The sequence below is a fragment of the Strongylocentrotus purpuratus genome, unplaced genomic scaffold, assembly GCF_000002235.5.
Source record: "Strongylocentrotus purpuratus isolate Spur 01 unplaced genomic scaffold, Spur_5.0 spur5_scaffold_7, whole genome shotgun sequence".
Taxonomy (NCBI): Eukaryota; Metazoa; Echinodermata; class Echinoidea; order Camarodonta; family Strongylocentrotidae; genus Strongylocentrotus; species Strongylocentrotus purpuratus.
The window spans coordinates 31,333,749-31,345,165 of NW_022145613.1; the positions used below are offsets into that span (position 1 = coordinate 31,333,749).

At 35.7% G+C, this 11,417-nt stretch overlaps 1 protein-coding gene across 2 annotated transcripts in view; it reads right to left on the reverse strand.

Moving 5' to 3' along the window:
* The window catches only part of LOC586413 (cullin-associated NEDD8-dissociated protein 1), a 32,631-nt gene extending 23,395 nt beyond the window's left edge, over positions 1-9,236 (reverse strand). Inside the window, exons 1-7 of one of the 2 annotated variants that reach the window (XM_030974614.1) lie at positions 8,886-9,236; positions 6,875-6,976; positions 6,098-6,165; positions 4,512-4,624; positions 2,788-2,888; positions 2,009-2,072; positions 486-584 (exon numbers count right to left, since the gene is read on the reverse strand). In XM_030974614.1, coding sequence (XP_030830474.1) covers positions 486-584; positions 2,009-2,072; positions 2,788-2,888; positions 4,512-4,624; positions 6,098-6,165; positions 6,875-6,976; positions 8,886-8,927 — 589 coding nt within the window. In that variant the 5' untranslated portion in view covers positions 8,928-9,236. Of the gene's footprint in view, positions 1-485; positions 585-2,008; positions 2,076-2,787; positions 2,889-4,511; positions 4,625-6,097; positions 6,166-6,874; positions 6,977-8,885 lie in introns of both variants that reach the window. The other variant, XM_030974612.1, reaches the window with a different exon arrangement.
* Positions 9,237-11,417: the final 2,181 nt, after the last annotated feature.

Consider the following 11,417-nt stretch of genomic DNA (forward strand, 5'->3'; position numbering starts at 1 on the left):
AAATTGGGAAAAACTGATCTGATTGATTCCTTAATTCTCCCAACTATATCATTAAAATCTAATTCTATTCTAAGTGAATGTAAATCGTCACAAAGCAATGAATTGGCTCTACAGTATATACCATTCCAGACATTTAAGTGTTGAAAGATTTTTTAACGCCTGTCTTATGTCTTATTTTCATGGAAAAACGGTTGGGAAAATTCAAAAATGGTCAGGAGAATTTACTATTAGAGGGTGTTGCACATTGATGCCTTCAAAGAAAACCATAAATATCTTTGTGGTTTGAGAATTTCTTTAGGATTTTTGGCATTTTAGAGGGTTAGTACAGTAGAAGGAATATAATAAGTAACATTTCATACAAAAATGATGCATTTTTTTATCAACCTTCAACAATGTTACCGAGTCACTTTAATGAAATGCATGCAATTTTGAATAAAGGCTTTCAATATCATACACACAAGCTTTAATAAAATAACACTCCTTACCAAGAGCGATGATGGTCCTCTTTCTGACAGCCATCCTAGCACTAGCCAGCTGAGGGAGAAGAGATGACTGGATGGATGGATGGAAACTCACCAACAGACCTGGATGGTGTAAGAAATAGAACATAGCAGAACATCATCATTGTTACAAAATGTAGTATTGAAAAACTATGAAATGTTCTAAAAGTGATAGAATTCTGTCACTGGTTTGACGTTATAACAACATTTTGAGCCTTTTATTGAAAGTTATCTGTATAGCAGAGTGTAAACACTTCAGCATCAACTCCAAGTACAGAACTTGCTAGCTGTGACGTATCACAACAAATCTATGTAACAGTATACATGCATTTGCCATCTAATGAATGAACCAATAACTGTAAAAGCCCCACACAAACTGGTGACAGTACCGATCAGAACATTTCTAACCCTGTGCCTTGTCATCTACAATCCAGTGACTTATCCACTAAACCACACTACCTCTACACTACTAGGGGGTGTTTCACAAAGATCCTAAGTCAAACTTAAATCGAAGTTGGACTTAAACATTATGGAGAGCCATTTGTAGCCTCAAGATAAAATATATATTCATAAGCAAAAATTCAAGTACTTTAGACTTTTCATGAATTCCACATCAAGAACACAAAATCTCCTTGATAATAGAAAATATGAATCATTTTAATCAACATTGTATACCCTTAGAATAACTTTTACAAGATGTTTTCAAAGATGCTAACGGCTTTCCATAATTGTTAAAGTCTAACTTAGAGATAAGTTCAACTTAAAGGTACTATGTCCCTTTTGCAGCCAACCTCAAATTCTTTAGAACTTTGCAGGAATTATGAATATGTCATGTATGTCCTATCTGTGAAATTTAAACGTTAGCAGTGTCCTCATATTCAAATTATGCAAGGAAACCCGGTTACTTGCTAGACTTCATTGTCAGACACTATTGAGTGACTGACTGGCTTTTTTTCTTCTTTGGTAATAATACATGAAAAGAGTTGTAAAGGGTACATGAGCATTTGTCTACATCAATAACCCACTTCTTGTGATGGCCAAGATTAAACTGATTGAATTTTTGCGCAGCATAAAACGTATGACCATTCGGTACAATTGTCTGAAAATCAAGACTATTACTTTTGGGCTCTATAGCCCTAAAGTCGATTTGACAACTAATAGTCGTTATTTTCCCCCTTGAAGACATTTTCAAGCCCCACCTTTTTTAGGGAAGTTCTAAATTAGTATTATCTTTCAAAATGCAGTTGGAATTTAACTTTTTCATTTTTTTGGCCTGCAAATGGGACATAGTACCTTTAAGATCTTTGTGAAATAATAATGATAATAATCAAAAATATTTATAAAGTGCACTTTTCTAATTACTTACTCAAGGCGCTATACAAAACAAAATACACAAATTTCTCTCCATAATTTTAACAACATAATATCATTTGTAACTCTGAGTAAATAAAACTGTTTTAACATGTTTCTGAAAGACCCCCCTAGTAGGAGTTTTTTCCCCAAATTACCTCCAAATCTGCTGAGAAGATCCCCCAAGATGTCCAGGGCTTCCAACTTGACAGACACATCTTCCTGCTAAGAAAATGAGAATTAGAGAAAACTGAACTTCTTAAGATAATAATTTTAGAAAATCCAACTGATTAAAAGGGATAAGTCAAGCGATTTCAAGGATAATTCCATATATCCAATATTAAGAGCTGGAAATTGCCAATTCGAGGAGCTTATATTTCAGTCAAAATTCATGAGGTTCGTACATTCGCATGAATTATTGGAACAAAATATCGTCTCTAGTGTAAAAAGAAAGAGGGTGAATTCTATAAACTCAACTACATATCATTTGTATTTGAATGCTTGACATGATTACACACATCACACATAGGAAAGTTGCAAGCACGATGATTATTATAAACCTGTATCGTTTATCACTTTTCTTCTTCCCTTGAAAAGAAAATTTTGTTTTGAAACTTGTCTTAAATAACCATCAAGATGGTATTTATTGAGTAGTTTAAATAGAGTACTGGAGTGCTAACGTCATATTCACTCGTCGTCCAGGTTACCGGTTTCAAACTACAGAGCATGAGCATAAGGATCACTGCAAAAGTCTGGAGCAGGACAAATTTAGAGCTCGTGCTGGTGTGATCACCACACCATTGTTTAGCACAAAATGGTTTGGAACCAGCAACCTTGACAACTTGGCCAGAATGATGTCACACTGCAGTACTCTATTGACTCTGGTTGCTTTCTCGTCACCAGGGCAACATAAACAATAACAAAAAAACATGCTTACCATAGCAATAGCATTTGTTAGCCTGCCTGTGATGCTCTTACATATGTTAGCTGCTAGAGGGCTGGAAGCAGGGGGCAGTTCATTGATGACAGTTTTCAGACCTGTACCACAAAATAGATTTACAAATTTATAGTGCTCATAAATGTCAGCCAAAGAAAATTCAAAAATTACATTCCATGCTGTCTAATTTATTACTTTACATTAAAATGTAGTCTACTTTGAGTAATCATGGAAGGGCTATGAGAGAGAAAAAAACATATCTGTGAATGTAAATTTCTTACCAAACAATCATGTGATATTCATGAAGTACGCCACAACTGTACATCTACTGGTGTTAAAACATGGATTCAAGCACCGTATGCCACAAGACATTAAAATGTCTGGCACAGAATAAGTCATGAAATCAGCATCATCACTACCAAAAGGGGTTTAAGAAACATATTTTGTATTAGGATTTGTTGAGGTGCTGATATACATGTACAGTATGTACCGGTATTAGGACAAAAATCTGGCAGTCTTTTTTTTTCTTTCTTTTTCCTTCAATTTTACCATTTCAAAAGAAGCAAATTATGATGTAGACCAAATTGTACAAGAAAACAATGACGACAGCAAAAATAATTAACATATCATCATCACATATATATATATATATATATATATATATATATATATATGTATCAGATAACCTTATACACTTTTTTTTAAAGGTTTCAAACATTGAATGAACACAACCATAACTGATTAGATAGTGTCATGACTTTAATACACTGTCTTGCCATGACAAGACAATGGTACATGTAGACATGTACTACAGGCGTGACATTATTGCATACAGGTAAAACAATCCATATCCCATCCTATAGAATTACCCCACCTACAACAAACAGAATGTATATGGAAGCTCAATTACACTGGTTCCCATAAACAAGGTAATAGATACATGTAGTCGCATGACTGACATAACTGACAGCGCTTAACCCTATCACAACCAAAGACAATTAGACCATGTACAAAGTGTTTGTCAAATTCGTGGTAGTGAGATAATTTCTCGGATTGTCTATCAGTCATCTTAAAATTCAGTGGAATTAACACCACTGTGTCGGGATGAATAGTATACAAATAATACACAGCAGTGAGGACATTAGTAAAAATTACCCACACAAGGTACTTTTGGAGTTTGGAACAGTCTAACACGCCTGAGGCGATAGCCAGGGGTGATTGGACTATTTCGAAGGTACCAAGTGTGGGTAATTTTACTAATGCCGAACAAAATGATGTGTATTATTTGTTTGATAAGATGATTTTACTAATGACCAGACATTAGTAAAATTAATTGTTAGACAAAATAAATGCCTGGTCACATGTACACTCTCAACCAATCATTTGATTAGGATCCGCTTTATTAGCTTATAAAATCAAATGTCATTTTTTTAAATGGTGGGACAATTTAAAATGAACATATTTGCATATCCATGACACAAAATTCTCACAGTTCCTACAGCTCTCCTGGAGCTTACATCGTTCCCTCCAAACATAAATATTCCTTTCACTACATGGAACCAATTTTACAAAAATTAAAGCAGTAAAAACGTTAAACATTTGCCCATAAAGGTCTTGCCAAGGATGCTGGTGCTGGGGCTGGGAATTGAACTCAGACCTATTAATCCGTGGTCCATCGACACATCCTCTAGACCACGACTTCTTGACTGCTACAGATTGCTTACCAATGCTTGAGATATCCCTCAGCTGTTCCTTGTCTGAGAGCATGTTGTTACACAGAGTGTCTACAATGGTCTCCACTTGGTACTCCTTCACTTTGGACACCAATGGCCCCAAGCTGCAATTAAACAACATAATTGTAATCAATGGTGAGCATTTAGTGACTGGTGTTGGACATATCATACAAACTAACATCTGCGACTGATATTTAAACAAGGGAAACGCTCTCGGCGGTCTCGCCTGCATAACGCAATTCAATATGATAAACCAGAACGTCAATGACGTAGCGCTCATCTGCATCTCGCAACAACAAATATCCTAAATTTTATGTGGTACACTTTTGAACTGGTCAAAAAATAAAAATTTGATGCCCTGGAAGGGACATAATTTCATTTCATTTGCATAAAGTACCATAAATAATCAATGGAGCAAAATCTCACAATTCTGTGTAGAATTCTAGTGTTCCAAATTTAGCTCTACCAGATAAGACAAACCAAATCAAAATCGGTCAAGAAATGAGGGAGAAGAAGCAATTTTTGTTATTTTTGGAATAAATTTGCATAAATTACCATTATTAATTAATGGAGAACAATTTCAAAATTTGGTGTAGAAGTTTAGTATACCAAAGTTAGCTCTACCAGATAAAGCAAACCAAATCCAAATCGGTCGAGAAATGAAGGAGAAGAAGCATTTTTTGTGATTTCGAATAAATTTGCATAAATTAGCATAGATAATGAATTTCACGATTCTGTTTAGAAGTTTCAAACCCCCCTCCTAGCCCTATCATATGAAACAATCAGAATCAAAATCGGTTGAAAAATAACGAAGAAGAAGCATTTTGAAAATCTTGATGATGATGCTACAACATAGTCCAAGTCTGTTGACCTGAAATGACCTTTGACCTTGACTTTGTGATCTGAAATTCTACTCACATGATTGGGGATACTTGATTACCCTATAGTCAAAGTTTCATTGACTAAGAACCTATACTTTAAAAATTATATCAAAAATTCAAAAACTTAACCTTCGGTTAAGTTTTTGATGTTGACGCCGCCATCGCCGTCGCCGCCGTCACCGTCGCCGCCGTCACCGGAAAAGCAGCGCCTATGTCTCGCTTTTTGCTACGCAGGCGAGACAAAAATTGATGATATTTCATCCTGATGTTGAATATTAAATCGTTCTGAGCTGATGATATTCCAGCAGCTTTTGGCTACATGTATGTACAGCTTCTTTTTTCTTTCTTCTTCTTTTTTTTTTTGGGGGGGGGGCGGTATATTTCACTCCCGCTATACAAATGGATAAATTGAGACAATTCTTTATGTATTATCTACACAATTATGATCAAATAAATTAAAGCAATATTGATGTGGGAGGGGGGAGGGGAATGAAGGGGTGAGTGGAAGAGAAAATGCCCAGGATCCATCAGAGGTCTTTATCTTCATCTTTGCAATTCCAAAATTCAGCTGGAACAGTTTAAAAATACCATCAAAGACTTGTTCTACAAATTGAAGGACGTTGCACTATAAGTTTTTTTTCTACACACCGTCTATATTCGTATAGTGTAAAACAACTTTAAAAAATTGAATTTTACCATTTGACAGCCAGGTTCTGGACTTCTCCATTCTTATCTTCTAAAAGTTTCAAAAGCATCCTTACAACCTGAAATTTGAAAGATAAAAACAATCCAACAAATGATGAATTAAATCTAGGAAAGGAAAGGTAATTGTAATTGGCAAATATTACTAAATGATGACAAATTATTAATATCTATAATTGTTTTATTTTCTTTGTTTTACATGTAAAAGTGATCTTGAGTTGGTGCAATGGCAATTTAGAAAATTCACTTGTGTAAAAAATCTGAAGAAAGCTATACCGAATGTTACAAAACTAAAATGCAATGATCTACAAAAATAATCTGGCAATCAATGACAAAAAATGAAATTGGAGGCTGCAATATGTTGTACAAATACTATAATGTTGATCCATGTTGGTGCCTTTTCAGTAGACATGCATTCTATTAAGCTAATTCAATAGACCCGCACATTAAATGTTTTATTGTACATGATCAATAATTCAAAATTCATAAGGCTAGTTTAGATATGCTGCTGTTAACTGTACTTGTTTACCATGCCATTTTTTTTAAACACTAGCGTACAGCACTTCACAGTTTTGTGTCTTATTAAAGATATGTATACAGTATGTGAGTATGTGTAAGATCATTGCTGCAAAAAGCCATTTTCAGCCCCACTTGCCTTTCACAAAAAAACTACATCAGTTTACCATTTTATGTGAATGAACCTCTAGAAACTTTAGATAAGAAAAGCATTATTCCTCAATCATTAGTCCATAAATCATTATGAGTAAATACCTTCTTTTCACTATCATCATCGAGCTTGATGGAGTCTTTCTGTAGCTCAGTCATGAGATCATTGGTTGCCATAAACCGGAAATCCTTATCACTGGAGGTCATCTAAACATCAAACACACACGAGAATATATCTGATGAAAACATGTTCAGAAATAGAAAGGAATCTACACAAAATGAATTGTACGAAAAGGCTTCAAAAAGGGGCTTAGGCATAATTTTCTTCATGATAAAAGACTTGAAAAAGCAAAGTATCTAGGTAAAAATGGAAGGGATGAAAAAAATGAATTACCTGATTTTCAAATTTTGGGTCACAACCCCAAAGGAAGAACATAACCCCTAAAATGTTGACTAAGAAACCCTTAATTTTTTTTAGAAATCATGTTTAATGTTGACTTTCAAGAGTTATCCAGCACAGATATTTATTCTTTACACAATAGTTGTTCAGCGATGAGCTGACATTTCAAGAATGAGGTTCCAAGGCAAAAAAAAATTTAAATGGAAATTGGGGAATACAGATTTGTTTAGCCAGCCAGATAACCTTGACTTTTGTTGCCTTGTAAAACTTGGTTTAGGAAACTAAGATAATAAAACTGATCATGAATTTGGTCTAAAACTATATTAATTCAATCAATGAAGTTTGTGGGGAGCAATTATGTCTACCAGTATTAATCTATGAAATAACATTGCTGTGCTGATGGTGCTTGAAAATTTAACACACACATAGCAGCATTACTATCCTGGCTGTGTATTACAAAAGGCAACACTGTACGGCAGCACATTAACGCAAATTTTTGTAAAGCCTGCTGTATGATACTTTCAAACGGGGTAATAAATAATTTAATGAACCAGTGATGATAATAAACAAGTAACAAATAGAATTCACAAGTTTTGTTGATGAAAATTGTGTCGCTTTTGCAGATATTTGAGCCTACTTTTACCGATTGGGCCAACTGACTTCAACTATGTTCCGCCATTTTCTAATTTCATGACTTTTTTTCAAAATGAAGGGAGACCTAAACGCCTTAATACATCGCATTTGTTTACGGTGTGATCGTTTTTTCAACACAGGTCACCAAAGGAGACACGGACAAACGAACGAGCGGCAGGCTATCTGCGCATGCAAGATAGACAGCCAACCATCGGATATTGCGCAACTGCTTTAAAGTAGTGTGTCCGCAACACACGCTTTTTTTATTTTATCAATATCATGTGTAGGGAAGTAAGCAGTCGTCTCTCCAAAAAAAGGGGGAAAAGGGCTTTAAAAGTAAGTTTACAAAATTTGTTTCCATTTTGTTATTAAAATCATGTACCAAAATGGCATAGATCTATGATTAAAGATATATATATATAACATAACCCACGTTAAGTTGTAATTTAGTAGAGTATTTTACCTGTATAAAAACACATGTATGCAACGCTAGAGGTCAATACGCAATAGCATTGACCACTATGCTTTGCTGGAGTGACACCACAGGAATAGCCGAAGCACATGCCAGTGTCAAAATAAAAACTCAGATTTGTCGACACCCAAGCCAAAACGTTTACCGTAAATTTCAACTTTTATAAACGGGGTTTCAAAATAATAGACTGAGAATGTTAGTCTCAAACTTAAATGTTCAAACTTAGCAGTCAGCCTGGTTAGTCTGTTAAAATTTGAGGATCTTATCCTGATAATCCTCTCCAGCTCCACTTAATCGTCATTCGATTTGTGACTCGATCTCGAGTCTCAACTCAAGTCAATCATTTCAATCAAAATTCTATCAATTTTATTTCTCTTTTTATGGAAGAGACAGCAAATACATGATTACCAAGACTAATAACAATGGCAATAAAGAAATTCAAATATATGTGTCTCTCATTCGCATTATTATTTAAAATCTCTGGTTCAAAAAATGACAAAATTATCTTCAAGTAGTGTTTTGCTACATCATATACAGTATGTGGGACTGAGATTGGGCTGTACCCTTCAAATGCATTGCTCGGAACGATACGAAAACTTTGGATCCATTACCTTCTCCAAAAGATTGGAGATGATGTACGAGAAGCTAGCCATGGTCTCCTCTTTTGTCTTAACCCAAAGTATTGAAGAGATCCTCTGAAGGTGTTAGATAAAGCGGAAATGTCCGATGAAAGATCGTCTCTTGACCTTGGATTGGGGAGTAAAGTTCACAAGATCAACATGGCACTGACAATATGTGCGCATGCGCGCAACCTATTTTGTAAGATCGGAAACTTAACTCCGATTCGCTCGAACATTGATCAGCAGAAGATGAAGATATATTATTGTCGGAAACATGATTGTTTTTCTTGTGGACTCCTAGTGTGAAGTATATATGCTTACCCATAAATCAGTTTCATGAGGGGCTGTGAAATAATAATCATTTATTTTTACTGTTTATATCGGCGTAGGCCTACGAGGCGGGGTGGGGAGGGGTGAGCTAAGCTATGGGCTGAAGTGGTCGCTGCAGCCCCCCCCCCCCCCCCCACCAACTAACCAAGTTGGCCTACTAGAGAGAGAGGGGGGTAGCGGAGAGAGAGAGGGGATGTGTGGGAGAGAGAGGGAGAGAGAGAGAGAGAGAGAGAGAGAGAGAGATTAGAAAGTTGAAATTCTGCCAAGATGTCACCCCCAACAAAATGGGCCCATACATGTCTATTTTCGATTTAATAAATATAGACTCTAGGCTGACTCCCAGACAATCTAGATTGCCTAAACTTTGACTTCTTCCTACTTCTTCACCCGATGCTTGTGCATGATAAAAAAAAAATTGCCTGGCGTCCCTGCAACTGATGAGTCTTAATTTATTTTGTTTTGTGAGCTTTAATAGGACATTGCTAATTTGAGGGTGATAATAGGATTATTTTCATAGCGTATTGATGAGAAACAGTTGCTTCTGATTGGTCTAGCATTTCACTAAGATCTGAGACTGAAAGAAAGATAGTACATGGGAGCAAACTACATGTATTTTGGAGCTCCTTTGGACCATCTCACGTACGCGTAAATACGCGTGTCACAACTATCTCTCTCAAGTAGCTATAATTATGGACAGTGGCGTAATGAGCAAAAAGGTTTTTTTTTTTTTGGGGGGGGGGAGGGGGTCATATCAGAACAAAATCCTTATAGCCACAAAGTAATATAACGCAGGGGCGGCGGAGCGTCTTCCAAAATAGGAATGGGGCACCAACAAAAGAGCACTTTCAGGAAAAAAAGGGGCACCTACAAAGGGAAACATCAACAAAACCTATACACCATTTTTTAGACATAGGTATTTCCTTATACATCGTCATGATTATGGTTACACTCCCATGAACTCTATCAATATTTGTTTCTTTTTTACGTGGTACAAGATACTGTTTAATTAAACAACATACTTTGCAGTTGGGTGTGATGGTCTGAATATTAATTTTCGAGCGAGCGAAGCGAGCAAGCAAAAATTATAAAATTCGAGAGGTGTTATTATTAATTATCATTTATTATCATTAACTACCCATTAATAACCGCTATAGGACCGTGTTATATACCTCTCTACCCCCCCCCCTCCCCCCTCCAAAAAAAAAACCCAGCAACATTCTTTATAATTTCTAACATTAATTTCTAGCCGATGAAATCATTAATAATTGTGTCCGAGCTGCTTTTTCTTCTGTCTCTTCTTCTCCTTCTTCAGTACATTCTTCGTCTTTTCCTTTTTCATCTCACTTTTCTTCTTCTTCTCTTTCTTCTTTTTCTTTTGAATCTCCTCTTTTTCTTCTTTTTCTTCTTCTTATGCTACTTCTTCTTCTTCCTCCTCTTTCCTTGTTCTAAGACTTGTTCTTCTCCTTTATTCTCATTCCCCTCTTTTTTATGGTCTCTAGCAAGATATGTTACTATTTTTTAAATAATGTAAGTTATATCATTTACACAATTAACAAGTCCATTTATTCGATCATCGATGTGTGAATGTAGGGCTACATTGCAAAAACAAAATAATTATAAGGCCCCTGTGCGTGCTTTACAGTGATAACACAAAGCGGTCATTGACCTCTTCCTGTCTGGTGATCGGTCAACTAATCCCTTCCGGTTGGACGTGAACTTCGACCGCTGGTTTACTCATGATGTCGTCACATGAGATTTCATGGAATTTATTCCATATAATTATAGATATATGACACCAGTAGCAGTATTAGTAGAGTACAGTAGTGGTTTATAGTAGGTTAGTAGTAGTAGTAGTAGTACAGTAGTAGTAGTAGTAGTAGTAGTAGTAGTAGTAGTAGTAGTAGTAGTAGTAGTAGTAGTATAGTAGTAGTAGTAGTAGTAGTATAGTAGTAGTAGTAGTAGCAGTAGTAGTTGTTGTTGTTGTTGTTCTTGTTGTTGTAATATTGGGTAGAAGTATAGCAGCAAGAGAAATAGAAGTAGCCGTAGCACTATGTGTGCATGACTTTGCTTTAAAAACAGATCCAGACATAATCATTATAGACATAGTTTACATGCTGAAGATGGGTATCCATCTGAAAGGATCGATAAAATACAGATTTGACTATCATATCTGGAAACTTAAGCCCTCCCTCC